Source organism: Phacochoerus africanus, chromosome 2 (assembly GCF_016906955.1).
Source record: "Phacochoerus africanus isolate WHEZ1 chromosome 2, ROS_Pafr_v1, whole genome shotgun sequence".
Taxonomy (NCBI): Eukaryota; Metazoa; Chordata; class Mammalia; order Artiodactyla; family Suidae; genus Phacochoerus; species Phacochoerus africanus.
Genome location: NC_062545.1, coordinates 231,102,614 through 231,121,989, shown reverse-complemented (window position 1 = coordinate 231,121,989; position 19,376 = coordinate 231,102,614). Strand labels below are relative to the sequence as shown.

General features: G+C 38.4%; 1 protein-coding gene across 2 annotated transcripts in view; it reads right to left on the bottom strand.

Annotated features, from left to right (window-relative positions):
- The window catches only part of PCSK5 (proprotein convertase subtilisin/kexin type 5), a 457,211-nt gene that overhangs the window by 234,338 nt on the left and 203,497 nt on the right, over window positions 1–19,376 (bottom strand). For both annotated transcript variants that reach the window (XM_047767789.1, XM_047767787.1), the window contains exon 9: window positions 15,556–15,656. In XM_047767789.1, coding sequence (XP_047623745.1) covers window positions 15,556–15,656 — 101 coding nt within the window. The remainder of the gene's footprint in view (window positions 1–15,555; window positions 15,657–19,376) is intronic.

Here is a 19,376-nt window from a genome sequence, read left to right as displayed (position 1 = left end):
TAAAGAGGCTAAGATTCACATAATTGATATAAATAGTCACTGGGATTGGAACATAGCAAAATGGTGCTAAATTTTATCTAGAAAAATCAACAGGTAAGAATGTTTAAGAAAATGTTTAAAAAGTGAGAGTGATACTCTGATGTCTAAAGAATTGACCACATTATAGAACAGGAAACTCTACAGGAGTCCTTCATAAATGCAGCAATTTGAAAGCCAAAAAAATTGCTTTGGGAAGAGATGGATTACTTAGTAAATGACACTGGGCAAATGGCATCTCTGTAAAAATTCAATTTAGGTTCTGACACTGAACACCACAATAAATTCTAGTTGGTTAGATATTCATGCTGAAAAAAGAAATAAGAAAACACTAGATGAAAACAGAAGTTGGTAATTAATAGATTTTAAGATAGGAAAGACTTTCTAATCTAAGGGATCTCAACCTGGGGTACAAGGATGAATTATAATCTTACAAATCCCCTATTATATGTATTTGGGCTCATTTTAGGCCAAAAGAAAACATAGCTGATGTATGTTCAAAATACAGAACATTCTCCATAAGGTTAATAAAAGATCATGTATGACTATCTGAAGAATTTATAGAGGACATCATATACTTGACTAAATAATAACTAAAAATAAAGATTTAAGCTCTTTCTGTCAAAACAGTATGAAGAAAACTTGAAAGCAAATGATAAATTGATAAAAAAAAAAACTTATATGGCCAGGGAGTGTATGCTGATAAGAAAATATTAACATGAACAGTTAGTAGATGATTTGTAGAGAATTAATGGCATTACTACCCTTTGAGCAACTTTGAAACACATTTCTGAAATTCAATTTGAATATAGTTCTTAGAATTCAGGAATTTCTAACAATTCCCAGCAAGTGAACACTGCATCCCTCCCCAAATCCGAAACGACCTTTAATCTAATCTTGCATGGCTACAGATTAGATAAAGCATTGTTTAGTTAAAAAGTATAATAAAAAAATAGGGAAGACTGACAAAATGCACAACAGAATATGAAGGAAAAGCAACACAGAGATTGAAGATAATATAGCAGGAATATTTTTACAATAAATACACTGCATACATTAAGTATATTTTGAACCAGAATAATAATATTGGAGTCATTGCACTATTCAAGCATAAATGTCACCGACAGTTGACTGTATATGAAAACTTTCAATTTTTCGTTTTAAAAATATTTCTGCATAATTTAAATGCTTTTTACCAAGAGCATATTATTTTAATGATAATAATCTAGTTATAAAAATGGCTCTACTGCTAACAATACTGAAGGTTATCAGATTACTCATCCTAGAATCTTTTGGTATTAAAAATTTATTTGCTTCCGAGAAATTAGTGGCAAATGGAATCAGTGAAAGATTGATAATTATGCCAAATAAGGAAAGCATCATTTAATACATTTAAGAAAATTTTATGTCAAGATAGCATATAATTTCCAAAGAAGTCACTTAAAAATTTTTTTAGCTAAAACAGACACTTTTCTTTTTAAAAATAACCTCCATTACAATACTATTCTTCTCCTTTGCCTGGTGATCCTGGAACATTCTCACTAAATAGCATCTCTACAGACCAGATGGTTTCTGGGAGACCTTCCAATATTGTGATTTCTCAGACAAACTGATAACAATTATTTTATGTTCCAGGTACAGTATGGCATGTAATTGAGAGTTTTAGCACAATGAAAATTATAAAACTGAATACATCTGCTATGGAAAACGAGGCTATTAGATGTCAGCTCCAATGGCTCCAAAATTCAGAGCAGCAAATAAGAACTCGGCATGACTAAGATGATCACTTCCATATCATGCTCTCTCCAGGAAGCTCTCTACAACATTCTTTGAAGTCGGTTATAAAGGTTCCCAACAGCTAAATAACAAGCAGACTCCTCTGAGTGCCTATCTTACATTTCACTCAAATTTTCATTTTTCCTCCCAACATTCCTTAGTTGTGAACCAAGTTTTTCAGATGTACTGGAGGTGCCCACTGAAGACAGACAATTCAGGTTTTTATTGTATTCTTTCTGACTGGATGAACAATTTTAATCTTTGAAGTGATACCCTACCAGTTTCATATACAGGCATGTTTCTAAACTTGTTGTAGGAGTTAAAGAAAATTATGGATCATTTAGGCTATTTTCCCTTTCATTTGACCTGCTGGTACCTACGTGGTCATGTCTGCAGCACCACTGGATGAAAAAAGGTGAAGCTTAATTAATGCTGCAATCAAACAATAACTCAGTAAAAATATAAAACCCAAGTATAAGTTAGATCATTTTAAAGACTCCAGTCAAAATATGTCATGTCATTGGTGGCTTTGCCTTACCCTTATTTGCTATATTTCACCCTTTTCTACTCTTACCCCACTTTTGGCCACAAAGATATTATCCTTGATTTTTCTCTTTTGGACCAGTGAATTATCTTTAATCTGAGATGTATGGTCTATTGGAGTCAGGTTCAAAGCATCACATAAATTTGTACTCAACCTGTTCCACCATTTTGGGCATCTCTGGCACAAAACATGCATGTTTTTCTCATACATGTACTATGAGCACACTGCCAGACAGACACATAACTGAATCACATCAAAACAACAGAGCTGAAGACTACAACTATGACTGTAATATATATTACAATTTCAGAGATGCGGAAAAAAATATTTATTTCAAAATAAAGAAATGATAATAATAAGCATGACTCAATAAATATTTCTTAAATGAGTTAATCAATATTTAGAATTAAGACTAAACTTTTAGACATGATATCCTACAAACTCCAGCTACTTGAATAGATATCTATCCGTACTTTTTAAAAACTAAAGGGAGAGCTCTTTCTCTTCCTTCTTTTCTCCCACCCTTCCCTTCTTCATTATACAAATATTTGATTGGCTTATTATGTGCTAAACATTTTTCTTGCTGGGACTACACCGGCACATCCACTTTTCCTCTCTCCCACTTTTTTTAAAATACGTAATACTTTAATAGTTTCCCCCCCCTTTTTTTTGTCTTTTTAGGGCCACCCCCACAGCATATGGAAGTTCCCAGGCTAGGGGTCAAATCTGAGCTGTAGCTGCCAGCCTACACCACAGCCACAGCAAGGCCATTTCTGAGCCGCATCTGTGACCTACGCCACAGCTTGCAGCAATGAATGGGGGATCCTTAACCCACGGAGCTTAGCGGGGCCAGGGATCAAACCTGTGTCCTCATGGATACTAGTCAGGTTCATTACTGCTGAGCTACAAAGGGAATTCCCAGCACACCCATATCAATACTACTTACACTTGGGGTGGGGGGTGTTCTTACGATCAATGGGCCACTTGCAATGGAACCAAACTCTTTTGAAAGCATCAAAATCTGCATTTTTTTTTTGTCTTTTTGCTATTTCTTTGGGCCGCTCCCACGGCATATGGAGGTTCCCAGCCTAGGGGTCGAATCGGAGCTGTAGCCACTGGCCTACACCAGAGCCACAGCAACACGGGATCCGAGCCACGTCTGCAACCTACACCACAGCTCACGGCAACGCCGGGTCGTTAACCCACTGAACAAGGGCGGGGACCGAACCCGCAACCTCATGGTTCCTAGCTGGATTCGTTAACCACTGCGCCATGACGGGAACTCCAAAATCTGCATTTTTAAACAAAATTCCATATGACTCATATGCCTACTAAATCTGAAAAAGTATCTCTAAATCTCTCTTCTTTTGTAAAGCCTTCCTAAATCATCCCTGTTCAAAATTTCATCAACCTTCTCCAAGATCCTGGCCCTTATGCTTCAGAGCAGCCATAGCTCTTTCTCATATTAACCATGCCTTTTTATAGCTCTTAACATAGATAGATGATATAGTATGATGGTGGGGGTTCTGGGGGTTCACCACCTTGAGTTCAACTTCCAGATCTAGCACTTGGCAGCTGTGGAAGTTTCTAAGCCTCTGTTTCCACATCTGAAATATGGTAATGTCACCTACCTTATAAAGGGCTGCTTTGAGAGTTAAATGAGGTGGCCATTGAAAGCAGCGAGCTCAATATTTGGCATAGAGTAAGAATTCAATAAAAGCTGACAGCTGTTTTTATTTATCATATTATTATTTTTTATTTTACCTTTTTGCACCTACATGCAGTATTTCCACACTCAATGGGGGCCAATGGCAAGAAGAATCTTTTGCCTCATACACATTATGTAACAGTGAGATGTCCTAGGATCTTTATCAGATAGGATGACACTACCAAGCTTTGCCGGCATATTGTTTTTCTGGGATATGCAAAGAACTTAAGACTTTACTTCATCTTAGTCACACATATGGTTACTCAGTAAGATTCAGAATCATCACGAATAAGGAATAAAAACTTAATCCAAGATACTAAGAAATAAGCCAGTCTTTTAAACACAATCTTCTTTCTGTCTTTCATGTTCTATTCCAGGTATCATAGTTTATTTTACTACGGATTTGTTGCTTTGGGCTTTTGACACATCAAATGCCATAAACAACTTGTTGATGTCAGGATGAATAAATCTTACATGCTAATGAAAAGACATGCCTTTCAATCTGTCCTATGTATTTCTCTTATTTACTTTTTTCTCTTATACTGATGATGGCAAAATGTATTATGATTAAAATTCTTTAAAAAGAGACAGAGAGAAAGAATACTGGAATCAGCTAAATACCCAAACTAGATTCTAGTATCACAAGGAACAATTTTGCTCTTCTGAACAAATGACATAAAAATGTCCTAAAGGTAAAAAAAAAAAAAAATATTACAGGTCAAGACAGCGTGAACTCGGCCGAAGAATACTTAGTATAAAAATAGATTTGAATTTTAACTGGGTTTCAATATGAAGCTGAGGAACATAATTTAAGAATCTTCAAATACAAAGATGGTGATATTTGATGAAGCCATACAATAAGTCATTTGCAGACTGTACTGAAATATGCTTTGATGAAAGTGATTAAGTAGCAGATTATGATGTGAAACTATAATGAACCCTGGGAAAAAAGTCAGCTTCTCTTATTCCTTGCAAGGAAAATTATATTTGATAGTATTTGGGGTGTTACCATAGACACTATCAAGAACAAAAATTTCCTGGCAATGAAATCCACAAATACTCAAGAGACTAAATTTAAATCCTACATTTTACATGCTAATTGTAAACCCTAATATATTAGTAGACTTTCTAAGCAATTTTATGGGGTAACTACATAAAAATTAATTTGCTATTAAGACCCTATTTAAATTACAGGACAAGGCAGTAGATGAGCAATTTATAATGTAAATAAGTCTATATTCCTTGTTTTCTTTCCCTTTTTAAAAATGCAAATTGCCTTTGACATTTATAGCAATTATGGCCTGCATGAAAAGCATTTTCTAAGGCTTAATAAATTTCTGGGGTGCTGATACACTACAACACAGTAAGTAACTGTAGTACCAATGTTCTATAGTTCTTGTCGCAAGACAGGGACCTTGTCTCATTGGGTATGTATGCTTCTTCTACTTCTCAGAATCCCATGGCAAAAATAAAAGATATCTATTTCAATCAATGATATGCAATCTACCCAAGAGCTCAGATGAGAAACTAGAACAAGGTCTTGAGTTTTCCCTTTCCACGAAAGCACATGTACCTACTCTCCCTGTTTGCAATACCTGCAAATTGTACAGCAGATCCATTATTCTTTATCCTCATTACTATCACCTTGACCAGGTAACCTAATCTCTCTGAACTGTGGTACTAGCTTGCAAAATGGTTTACCTGTTTTGCTCCCACAGGAGGACTTCTCCAAAAAGAATCTGGGATGGATTTTAAAGAATTTAATAAAATCACATCTCTGTCCTTGAAAGACTCCATAGAGAGCCATCGTTCCTACTTACTATGACGCCATATATGAACTGCCATATGTGAACCCTTAACTCGTACTAATCTTCATACAGATCTTCCTATTTCTCAAATACAGTACCCTTGTTCCAATGTGGTCTTCCCAACCGGCTCCTCCCTCTCCCTGGAATGTACAGGTCAGTTCTTTACAAGGCAGGTTCCTCCTGTTTCAGGTCTTAGCTAAAACGTCACTTGACCACTCCATGTAACACTACCTCCATTACCCTTCATAATTCTACTCTGTTTCTGTTTTGCTTAGTACTTAGCATTTGCTTTTTTAACACTGTTTCACCAAACAGTGTGAAATATCCACTTCTATCAATTCACCAATCAATTTCCAACACCCTTGCAACACCCTTGGTGACCCTTATACACCTTTCAGGGTGATTAGAACTTTCCTTCCAAAATCCTTTCTTCCACACTTATTCTTTTTGTTTGTTTCTTTTCTTTTTTAATTCTTATTTCCCCAATACAATTTTTTTTTCTACTGTACAGCATGGTGACCCAGTTACTTATTCTTTTTTTTTGATGGATTTAAAGCAGAAGCTTCCTACCTTGTCTTGTCACTGGTCATAGAATTCTCAAAGTGTCTTTTGAGATGGGTTCATGTCTAAGTGGCAGAGAGGATGGCATATCACAGATAATGTTATCATTGTGATAAAATTAGTCAAATCCCAAAGGATATGATTAAAGACATTTCCCACGCCCAATCTTTATACATTATTGTTTAGGTCAAATCACTATTTGAATATTTAGTGACGCATTTCTAACATATGACTATATGACCCTTGAAAATGCCATTTGACCAGCTATACAAGGAAAAACTCTAGGGATTGCAACAAGACTGAGAACTACTCTTCTAAAGAAATAATCTTTATTATTATAGCAATAAGAGCAAAATACCTTCAGTGATTAATCACCTAATAGCGTCTCTGTGCTCAGTTCAGTCTCTGGGCAACTCAACCATCCATCAAGTTTCTTAGTTTCCTCATCTCAGGAAGGGGATGGAAAACACTGGCTAAGTCTCAAAATAACACAAGGTGAATAGGCCTTTTGACCAGGTCTTTTCTAATGATGAAGGACACCTTTGGAAGCTGCACTGTTTTAAAACACTGACCATTAATTAAGGCACAAAGTTGAGTCCAGTGAAAACTGGCTTCTACATGATCTGAACTCGAAAAGTGCTAGAGGACAGAGTGTATTGTCTGTGTGTAAGTAGACATAACAAAGCTATTTTCATGCACAGTCCTGGCAGAAGGCCCGTGGTAACTGCTCTGTGGGTCTGGTTACAATTATTTCACTATAGGGAATTATCCAGGACAGTACATCCCTTCTCTGGCCACTCAGCCTCAAGTGGAAATGTGTGCTGTTTTTACCTCACAAACTTTCTTTTCAGCTCTCCTCCCTGATTACATTTTAATTTTCCTCACTCTCCTCACACTATATATCCCAATCACTCATGCCAAAAATCTCGGCTAAATTCTAAGCCAGAACTACAATACTACATCAGATGAGAAACTCTGGAAAGGTATGTGTGATAACTCTTTACCCTCTGAAGATACAAAACCTGGCATATGTGCCTGTATTCTCACTGTTTGTACATGTGCTAAGTTCTAATTGAAAGAAATAAAACACTCCCAAAGGGAAACAGCGGGTATATCTGTTATTTTACCTCAATAACCAAGTGCATTTGTGCTCCCCACCCATGGCAACTTTTCATACAGCTGAATGTGGCCCTTGGGAGAAAAGTTAATGGAGCATTTTATACTGAAATGTGTTTTTAATTAAAACAAAACAATGAAGATAAGAAGAGTTTACTAGATATCAGGCCTAAGATGCTAACTCCAATATTTAGAAATGTTTATGCCTATCATATCCCTCATATGTGTCTCCCTTCCAGATGGTTAGTTCTAGTACATTGAAGCCTCTCAATTAGTTACTTTAACTCACTTTGTTAAAAACATCAGACTCCCTTTCTTTCTTTTCTTTTCTTTTTTTTAAAGGTAGAGTTTTATTATTTATTTATTTGTTTATTTTGTCTGTTGTCTTTTTGAGGGCCACACTCACAGCCTATGGAGATTCCCAGGCTAGGGGTCAAATTGGAGCTGTTGCTGCTGGCCTACACTACAGCCACAGCAATGCGGGATCCGAGCTGTGTCTGTGACCTACACCACAGCTCACGGCAACGGCAGATCTTTAACCCACTGAGCAAGGCCAGGGATCGAATCCACAGCCTCATGGTTCCTAGTTGGATTGGTTTCCGCTGCACCATGACGGGAACTCCCAGCCTCCCTTTCAAATGTCTTAAGCATTATCTTCTCACAACAAATGCATCTCAGATATTCTGGAAAACTGCCCATATTTTTCCTGCATTGGAAATTGAATGAGAACTGAATAAAATTTATATAGATGGACTTTTTAGGTTTATGAGAAAATCAGACGATAAGTTTAATTTCCTAAGAAAAGAATTTTTGGTATTGTTTTTTGAAACCATCATCGTATGGTGTGAATCATCCTGTGGCTCAACACAACTTTAATTCATGTTGACCTCTCCATGTCTCACATTATCCCTTCTACAGAAGATCAAAGGTAAAGGGAATTCTTTTGGAAGCTAAAAGAGGGAATAATAGCATGTCTTTATTTTACCCAGGGTAAACCTAGTTTTAAGGAATGAACAGTAAACTGGGTAAGAGATGGGTTGAGGCAGTGTGTGGGAGAAGTCACTAATCAATACCAATGGGAGATGAAAGGTAAAAATAATATATGAAGTTGAGCAGTTCCATTAACCTCATTTCCCTTGTGCAAAAAAAATAAGAGGGTTGAAATGGATTAATGTAACATTTGTTTAGAACGCACTTTGTGCAAAACACCGTGTTTGAGGTGTCATGGAGGGTACACAAGTGCCATGGCACCAATGTTCCACATTGAATCACTGAGTCTGACCATTTCCATTTTCATCCAAATCTTGCACCCTCCACCACTTTTCCTCTAAAATTTCACTGATTTTCTTCAGTTATTTGTGCATAACAATAGAGTCCATTTGTCCTCCTAATAGCAATTGTAAGATCCTTTGAAGGCAAGTGACAGATTTCACAAATATCTGAATTATGTAAACTCACTTAGCTCCTAGGATGATACTTTAAAAAAACTTTTTTTTAGTATGCAATAGATAGTGATTACATACATATAAATAAGGACTATAAGAAAAAAGAATGAAATAATGCCATTTGCAGCAACATGGATGGACCTAGAAATTATAATACTAACTGAAGTCAGACAAAGAAAAATACCTTACACGTAGAATCTAATAAAACTGATTCAAAAGAACGTATTTAAAAAACACAACAGGAGTTCCCATTGTGGCTCAGCAGTAAAGAACCCAACTAGTACCCAAGAGGACACGGGTTCGATCCCTGGCCTTGCTCAGTGGGTTAAAGTATCCAGCATTGTCGTGAGCTGTGATGTGGGTCACAGATGTGGCTCGAATCTGGCATTGCTATGGCTGTGGCATAGGCCAGCAGCTGCAGTTCTGATTCGACCCCTAGCCTGGGAACTTCCATATGCTATGGGTAACGCTCTAAAAAGAAAAGATATAAAAAACAGAAACAAACTCACGGATTTCAAAACGAATCTTTTGGTTATCATAGGCGAAACTATTTGAGGGGAGGGAAGAATTGGAAGGGGAATAACATAGACACACAAATGTTTAAAACAGATGATTAACTAGAACGTACTGTATAGCACAGGAAAATCTACTCAATAATTTGTAATAACCTATATGGGAAAAAAGAATGGATATATTTCTATGACGACTGATTCACTTTGATGTAGACAAAACTGTAGATCAACTATACACCAATAAAATTAAATTTTAAGGAAAGGACTAAGGTATAATCCTTTCGTCTTTTTTTTTTTTTTTTTTTTTTACTTAGAGCCACATCCATGGCATATGGAGGTTCCCAGGCTAGGAGTCTAATGGGAACTGAAGCTGCCGGCCTATGCCAGAGCCACAGCAATGCCAGATCCGAGCCAAGTCTGAGACCTACACCACAGCTCATGGCAACGCCAGATCCTTAATCCACTGAGCGAGGCCAGGGATTGAACCCACAACCTCATGGTTCGTAGTCGGATTCGTTTCCGCTGGGCCATGACGGGAACACCAGGTATAATCCTTAGTCTCAAGAATTTAGGCCTTATTTGGAGGAACAAAAACAACCATCCAAAAATATCCAGAACTATATTCTATGAATATTCTACAATCAATGTTCTAAATACACCTATGTGGCATATTCTATAAACCAGTGGTAACAGGACAACTGAAATAAGAGAGAACAGATACCAAGAAAGTAGATGAGCTTATCCAGGAATGTTTGTATGTATGCATGCCTGTATGTAATATACCAGGCTGGCTAATATTTATTATACACCTCATATATTTCTAGTATATCTAGAATTTATACATACGTATATGTGTGTAGGTATAGAATAGGATACATATTATAGAATATACAGATTAGAATAGAATAACAGTTTCCACTCTCATTTATTTTCTAAATTTAGATCCGGATACATTAGATATTCTCAAAGGATACTGTCCCTGTGGCCCTGAGATATGAAATCTGAGGAAAGGGCTTTTGGGTCACTTAAAACAAGGATTTGCGGCAGATTCCTTATATCAAACTGTCTTTCTAAGTCTTAAGTAATTTCAGAAGTTTCTAGGCAACTCAGTCCCTTTTATTTAGCATTTCCTGTGCAACATTTCTTCCTTGTTGAGTATACGTTTTTCAAATTTCCAGTGAGAGACTGTTTGCAATTCAAGACAAAAAGGTTTCTTTGGAGAACTTAAATTTTGAATTTCCTGAGCTGATGTTGATAATTTAACACATGAAATACTCCACTGAAAAAGCTTTCCTTTGTCAAGGCAGGAAAACTTTCTGTAGAACACAGTTTATGATTCTGAACACTCCATGTTTTTATGAATACCAGTTATTTCAACTCTTATCTTATAAACCATTTTATATGAAACATTATTTGCTAGCAACATTTTTTTTTCTTTCTTTCTACAGGTCCAGAGTACTGGTAATATATACTAGCATTAAAATACAAAGCACCTTACAAATGTGACGATGTTTTACTAGGTTACTCACCCAAAACTATTAGTCATGTTCCACTACTTTCTTCATTTAAGAAAGCTACTCCCAGGACACTCATTTTATTTGAACCTTTTTCAGTTACACTATATAAAAAGACATCATTTTAAGTAGCAATGACCCAAATCACTGATTTCATATTCCCTATGCACTCAGCTGAAAAAACCACAAAATTAGCCCCAAATCAGTAAAATCCAAATAATATAAATATTATAAACCTCTGAACCAATTCATATGTGATGAGGCTACACAAACACAGAAATGGGTTTCCCCCCTCTCTTTTAAGATGTCAGTGTTTTCTCTGATTCTAAAATTGCTCACAAGTTTTAAAAGGGAAAACATTTAGAGCTTCCTGGAGCCAGAGAACATCTTTGGGAGTAGGAAGAAATTATCTAATTTATTAGAAAGGAAAAGTTATGATCAGACTGTTTGAAGTGGCTGCAGAGCTTAAAGGAGTAGGTTTTTAGAGGAAATGAGAAGCCTTTTAGAGGAAGTGAGAAGTCTTGGGAGCAGTATACTTTTACCCAAGGATCTGGGGGTGTGTTATAGCGGAGTTGTAAAACATATTCTGACAACCCTATAGGATAAGGATGGCCAAGGAGTCCTATTGGTTATTGCAGCAGAGTTAATTCATGACCAAACTTTTGCTGAGTTCAGATAGGAGATCAGAACTCTTTATCTGTTTCTATGTTTTTGTATTTGTTTTCTTTTCCCTTAGTTTCATAAGAAATTTTTTGGAAAAGCTCCAACCTTATGGGGAGCAAGAATGGAGAGGGGTCACAGTTGGAGAAGCATCCAGGGTCGAACCCACAGTCCTACGGATCCAGGCAAATATGCCGATGCAGGTAAACACCTGGGGACATAAAGGAAGCAGGCAGTGGGAAAGCTGGAATGTGGGTGTTTTTCCTGAGTAAATACTGTAATCTAATAACATTAGGAGCAATAATGCATTTCTCCTCATAGGGTAGGGAGAGCTGGGACATGCAGCTGGATAGGGAGTCAGCCCCTGCTTGCACCTTTTCACTGAACACCCAGCCTCATTCAGTCACTTGTCTGACCTGAGCAGGGGCTGCATATCTGTAGCACTGGCAGAGTCCTGGGTCATAATTCTGCCCAGCTGTACACTTCTCTCTTCCTTCCTTACAAGGGAGTAATGTGGTTCACCTCCCTGCCCCAATCCTTGTTTTCTCTTTCCATGCTTTCAGTTACTCATGGTCAACTGTGGTCCAGAAATATTAAATGGAAAATTCCAGAAACAAACAGTTTGGTAGTTTAAATCGAGCACCATTCTGAGCAGTGTGATGAAATCTCATAGTCTTCCTGCTCTGCCCCACCCAGAAAACCAACCACTGATATCATCATGGCTTGATGATCCAGATCACCCTAAGATGACCTGCTGATGGATCATCAGAACGTCAAGTGTACCTAAAATTATGTCTCAATGTCTACCTCATTTACCTCACCTCATCTCAACATTTTATCATCTCATGTCATCACAAGAAGCAGCATGAGTACAGTACAATAAGATATTTTGAAAGAGACCACATTCACATAACTTTTAATACAGCGTTTTGTTAGAATTGTTCTAATTTTAGTTATCGTTGTTCATTTCTAAGTGTGCCTAATTTATACATTAATCTATGTCACAGGTAGGTATTTACAGGAAAAACATAGTACAAATAGGGTTTGGCACTATCTATAGTTGAAGGCATTCATGGGGGATCATGGAATGTAGATAAGGAAGAACTACTGTGAAGCTCTTCAACTTGCAACAGTAAAAGCTGAATCTCAAAATACCAAGATTTAAGTGTGGCTAAGAAGTACCAGTGGTGGAGGCTGGGAAACTGGGGGAGGTACGCTTATAGGGATTAAGCTCAGCTTTAGAACAGTTGTAACCTCGGTACACTATTATTTGAGATCTTCATTATACTTTCATAGATTTAGATATTTTTTTACTCCTGCGGATGACCCACGGCCTATGGGTATTAGTTTAACATAAATGCCTGACCCACTCTTTCCATACCCAAACTTCTTTCCCGTAGAGCAAACTGACGGAGATGCAAGGAAAGGTTTATTCCTTCTTATCAGATTGTTGACTATCTACTTTTGCTGCATGATCGAACTGGAATGCTGAAAATACAATGGATTTTCTGTGTAAAGTGCATCTTAGACTTCCCTTCTACTTATCACAGTATTGGCAAAAATGCCCAAAATGCAAAGGCAAAGAAAAGAGGCAGTTTTCCAATGTGTTTCTGAGCCCCAAAGGGACCTTATCCAACTGAGAGTGGTATTTGAGGCATAAAATTAAGAATTTTTCATTTGAGCTTACTTAGTGGTTAAAATAATTGTTATTGAAAAGAATACTGTTCTAGTAATACTTCAAGGAATTGAGTAGCATGTGTTTCTATAGCCAAATTTATGGTACTTGGTTGCCAAACTGGAAATTATCCCCTTTTTGGGGAGAACCGGAAGGTGCAGGAAGAATTCCTAATTCTTTTCTTTCAGTATTTTGTGAACAGGAAAATCCTCCAGAGAAATAATTCAGAATTTCAGAATGAAGATGATGTATTTTTCAAAAAGCCAATTTACAATCACCAAATGAAAAACATGGACAATTAATCTGCCATCAAAACAGTCCAGGGGAAAGTTATAAAGTGAGTCTAGTTAAGTGCCAGTTCCTTGCTAAACTTTTAACACTTTAAAAGATAATATGTTGGATTGGTTTAATATTTAACCCTGTAAAAATGAAAAATCCAGACATTCATGGGAGCTTGAATATCTCTCAACATCAACATCTGCTTAGGGGCAGAAGGTTACCCAAAGATATGTTTCTTGCTATAGTTGAATATCTGTGTCCCCCTAGTCCAGAATTCATACGTTGAAACCCACCACCCAATATCCTAGTATTAGGAGGTAGGGAGTTTGGGAGATGATTAGGTCACAAGGTTGGAGCCCTCCTGAATCGGCTTAGTGCCCTTACAAGGGCCTCCAGAGACCTCCCTTGCCCCTTCCTTCTAATGAAAGGCTAACTAGGAGGTGAGTCCTTGGCAGACAGTAAGTCTGCTGGCACCTTCATCTTGGACGTTCCAGCTTCCAGAACTGTGAGAAATAAATGCTGACTGTTTATGAACTATTCGTTTTATGGTATTTTGTTACAGCAGCCAAAGAGATTAAAACAGCACCATATCCAGAGCCTCTATTGTTCTGCTTGTCTCAGTCCAAGGAATTACATGTAACTCAGCAATTTACTGAACCTGTATTACATCAAAGCCCAAGTGCTTCGACATAAGCCGTTAGCTTTATAGAGAGTCCGCTGTAAATGAAGGGAAGCCTTCTGTTCACTGAGAATGATGTGGTACAAATCTTACCAATACCTGAGTCTCATCATGATTCTTACAGTCTTCTCCTTCACCTGTTATTGCTCTACATCATATTTAGATGAAAGAATCTTTCCATTCCTCCCTAGCACAGGGGTGGCAAGGTTATTTTGGGAAAAATACATCATTACTTCAATTCATTTTTGTTATGATCCTCAGGTAAGGATGGCCTCAGACTGCAGACCCACAATCCTTTCTAGAAAATCCTTGGACCAGATGTGTTTTAAATTCCAAATTTTTTTCAGATATGGTGTCCATAGCAGGTAATACACAAAACTACCAGTGGGGGCCAAGCCAGCACCTCATAATCAATACATTAATGCTTTAACAGTGAAATGTATGATGGTTCACAATAAATAAAGACTGTGAAAAACTTCAAGTCAATTCAGGGCAAGCTTTGCTATCATTTGAGTTTCAGTATCAAATTTGCCAAAACAACTTTCAGTTTTGGGGGCATTTTGGAATTGGAAATTGAGGGTAATAGCATGTAGAGGTCTACTAGGTTTCCAAAGAGTTAAGACAAACTGATCTACTGATGCTTAGAGAAAGAAGTGGAACGTGTGGCATAAAAATCTAACGTAACAACCTAAATAACCTGAGTGGGCTTTCTAAGGGATCTTTTAGAAAGTGAATTTGACTACATTAAACAGGATTTAAGATAAGTGAGTTGTCTTTGTTCCTGGACCCCTGTCAAATGACCTTGACATATTCTATTCCCAAGAGTGAGTGTATGGCAGTTCTATGGTCAGGAAATCTAAGTTGCATTGCTATTCTGCAGGGAAAGGGCCCAGAAATGGACAGACCTAACCATTCTGAGACTCATAGAACATTCCCAGACTATAATTAAAAATCTCAGCAAGGCAAGAGTATTGGAGCCAACTGGCATTGCTTGCTCTATGACTCCACAATAAAGTAATTACACAGTTTGATTTCTTAAGATAAAAACCAAAAACAGTTGCCTTTTCCCTTAATGGAAAAGAAAAAAAATTTTTTAAGGTCTAATATCTGAAGTTTTAAGGATAGAATTGGGAAGATTATATTCTGGGTTGTTGTGCTAGGCATTATAAACTAGCAAAGGGGTAAACGGTCCTTCAGCTGAGGGGTTGTCGTCAGTGGAGACAAAGGGAGATAAAGGCTTACTTGGCTTCCAGGGCCAGTGCAATGATGCCCGCAGCCATGGGGGCTGAGGCTGAAGTCCCAGTGTGGTTATCCGTGCAACGCTGCCTCAGATCCGTAGTAATCTAGAAGACAGAAGTGGAAAATTTAGAGGTTGGGGGGTCAAGGTGAGTCACATGCAAGTAGAAAGAAATGTACTCATAAAGTTGGAATGGAGGGATGTTGAAACAGTTGTTTTAAATTCCTTGTTCCTGCGCTTCTATGACCACATCACTTCCCAGAGAATCGCCTGTATAAATCAACTCTGAAAAGGGGAGGATTTGGAAATTGGATTCCACTTGTGTTACACGCAGGGTCAGGACTAAGGTGAGCCTTTGGCCTGAAACATAAGGACTGTGCAAGTATCTGCTTAAATTGTACACCCTAGGCACCTCACTTTCCTCACTTGGGTCCCAGCTCTAGTTGAAATTACAGTTCCTTCATTATCCCGACATTTTTAAATCATCAAACATGTGGAGCCAATGACCAGACACTGAGTTAAAATGTGGGAACACAAGGAATGAAGAGCACCCTGAAACCACCCATGACAATTACCTTGGGAGAGTTGCAGGTTTCAAGCAAAGGAAATGTTCTGCCATAGAAGGAACATTTGCTTACAGAGTCATTTTTAGAGTAAACAGAAACATGACTCAGATGAACCAAGGCTTCTTGATAGATAAAACACAAATGCTAACAAAGAGGTTGAATCTGGTACAAGTGATCACATCTCTAAAAGGCATGCTTGCATATGATAGGAGGTTAACCATTTGACTTTTTTCATTTTTTATTTTTTTTGTCTTTTCAGGACCATACCCGCAGCATATGGAGGTTCCCAGACTAGGAGTCCAATTGGAGCTACAGCTGCCAGCCCACACCACAGCCACAGCTACGCCAGATCCAAGTGACCTACACCACAGCTCATGGCAACACCAAATCCTTAACCCACTGAGTGAGGGCAGGGATTGAACCCACGACCTCATGGTTACTAGTCAGATTTGATTCCACTGTGCCACAAGGGGAACCCCTTACATTTTTTTTAAACATCAAAATGTGAGTACTAGATCGTTTTTTTTCCCCTTTGATGTGAAGATAGTTCACTTCACTTGTGGCGGAGTAACATGACCATCAGCAAATGCAGTGTTTTTCAATCTTCATTTCATGATCATTTCACGAAGGAAGAAAAATTAAATGCAGAATCTTTACAACAAGAGAAAAAAAAAAAGCACTGTGGCATAAGACTTTGCACACCACTGTAAAATCTAAAATTTTAAAAATCCTCTATCAGAGTTCCCACTGTGGCACAGCGGAAACAAACCTGACTAGTATCCATGAGTATGGGGGTTCGATCTCTGGCCTTGCTCTGTGGGTTAAGGATCTGGCATTGCCGTGGGCTGAAGTATAGGTTGCAGATGAGGCTCGGATCTGGTGTTGCTGTGGCATAGGCCAGCAGCTACAGCTCTGACTTGACCCCTAGACTAGACACTTCCATATGCCAAGGGTGCAGTCCTAAAGAGACCAAAAAAAAAAAAAAAAAAATCCTCTCTCCCTGAAAAGAATCCATTGTTGCCCTTTGGGGCTAACATCTCTCCTGTGGGTAAGGTACAGGCTTGTGAGATAAGCATAGGAGTCTCTCTGTACTTATTGGAAGGCACTGGAAAATCTCTCTCAAGCATCAAGACAAATTTATTGTTCATATTTTACGGATAAGAAAACTGAGGTGAAAAATCTACAGAAAGGTGTAGGGGGACAGAGGTGACTAAACAAAACCCTGCTTTTCTAAGGTGCATCCTTGCAGAGAAGAATGCAGAGGAGCTGATCTGGAAAGCAATATAATCATCACCAAAAGAAAGTTCTGCCTAACTCCTCAGAAGTGAGTCCTCCCACAAAATTCCCTCAGTGTCACATGAGGGTGTCTAAGGGGAAACTTTAATTATCTGTTATGGGGAGTTCCCATTGTGGCTCAGCTGTGACGAGTCCGAGGGGTGTCCATGTAGATGTAGGTTCGATCCCTGGCCTTGCTCAGTGGGTCGGGATCCAGAGTTGCCCGTGAGCTGTGGTGCAGGTCGCAGACTTGGCTTGGATGGATTCTGAGTTGCTCTGGCTGTGGTTTAGGCCAGCAGCTGTAGCACCGATTCAACCCCTAGCCTGGGAACTTCCATATGACATGGGTGCGGCCCTAAAAAAAAAAAAAAAAAAAATCTGTAATGGCTCTGGATTGACATCCTGGTGATTTAATTTCACAGGAGGCCATTAGTACTCAATGTCTTTTCGTTATGCTTTTGGACATGTCTAATGTTTGCAGACTGACCACAGCATAGAGGTGCTAATACAAAAGAAGTGGGAGAATGAATGAAAATACAGAGATGGTGGTGCGGAGAGAGGAGACCAGGCTGGCACGCTCTGCCAGAAAACTGAACGCTGGCCAAGAGCTGGACAGTGTGCTGGGCAAGCAGGGCAAGTTGTTTCTGGATTCACTGACTTGATTACAAAGCCATTCTCTGAACCTCCTCACTAGATGTTTGCAAGGTGTCTGGGTAAACAGAGCCCTACCCACTTCTATATTAAGAAACTTCCCAGGAGTTCCCATCGTGGCTCAGCGGTTAGTGAACCTGACTATGATCCTATGATCCATGAGTATGCTGGGATCCCGAGTTGCTGTGGCTCTGGCGTAGGCTGGTGGCTACAGCTATGACTGGACCCCTATAGCCTGGGAACCTCCATATGCCTCAGGTGCTGCCCTAAAAGACAAAAAGAAAAAAAAAAAACAAAAAAAACCCACACAACAAAAAAAGAAACTTCTCCGATTTTCAATTCTTGACCTTTTTTGGAGGGAGGTGTAAAATACACACAACATGTATTTGCCCTTTTAACAACTTTTAAATGTGCAGTACAGTATTGCTAATTATGTGCACATTGCTGTACAATCACAGATCTCTGCAATATTTCATCTTACATAACTGAAACTTGACCAGCACAGCAACTCCCTGCCAGCCCCTGGCAACCACCAATCTACTGTCTGCTTCTGTGACTGTCACTGCTCTAGGCACCTCATGTAAGTGGAATTATACAACACTGGTCTTTTTTCTGATCGGCTTATTTCACTTAGAACAATTTCCTCAAGGCTCATTCTTTGTAGCAGAGGGGCCAGGATTTCTTCCTATTTCAGCTGCATAATACTCTATTGTATTATGCAGTATATTTTCTTTATTCATCATCTGTCAATGGGCTTTGGGGCCGCCTGGAACTGCTTGGTTATTTTGGAATAATGCTGCAATAAACATGTATGTACAAATATCTCTTCCATAGCCTGTTTCTAATTCTTTTGGATAAATACCCAGAGGTGGGATTGCTGGATTGTTAACAAAGTTATTTCTGTTTCATTTGAAATTATAGGTGAATTTGCAGCCTTATTTTCCAAAGGTCTAGTCCCTAAGTCAATGCATAAACAACCCAGAAGCAGCCTGTTTCCAGGTCTCCAGATACACTGTTGTTAAGAGATGGCCTTGCCTGCATTCTTCTCATTTTACCTCACCCTCATAGCCACATTCCTTTGCCAAGTTTTATTTTTTTCAATGACTTGTGCCTGGATTCAAGATTTTTCATGATGTTTTCCTACTTGGCTCACTTTGCTTATTCTTCAGCTGCACCAGACACTTTCAGTGCACAGAAACAAATCCAGAATAAACACTCCAAGTGTGTGTAGCATTTTGGAGTCTAATAAATAACCACCTCCAGCAAATCTCAAACTTGAACAATAAAAATGTTACGATGTTAGGTTTGCCCTACCATTATGCTCCATTCGAATA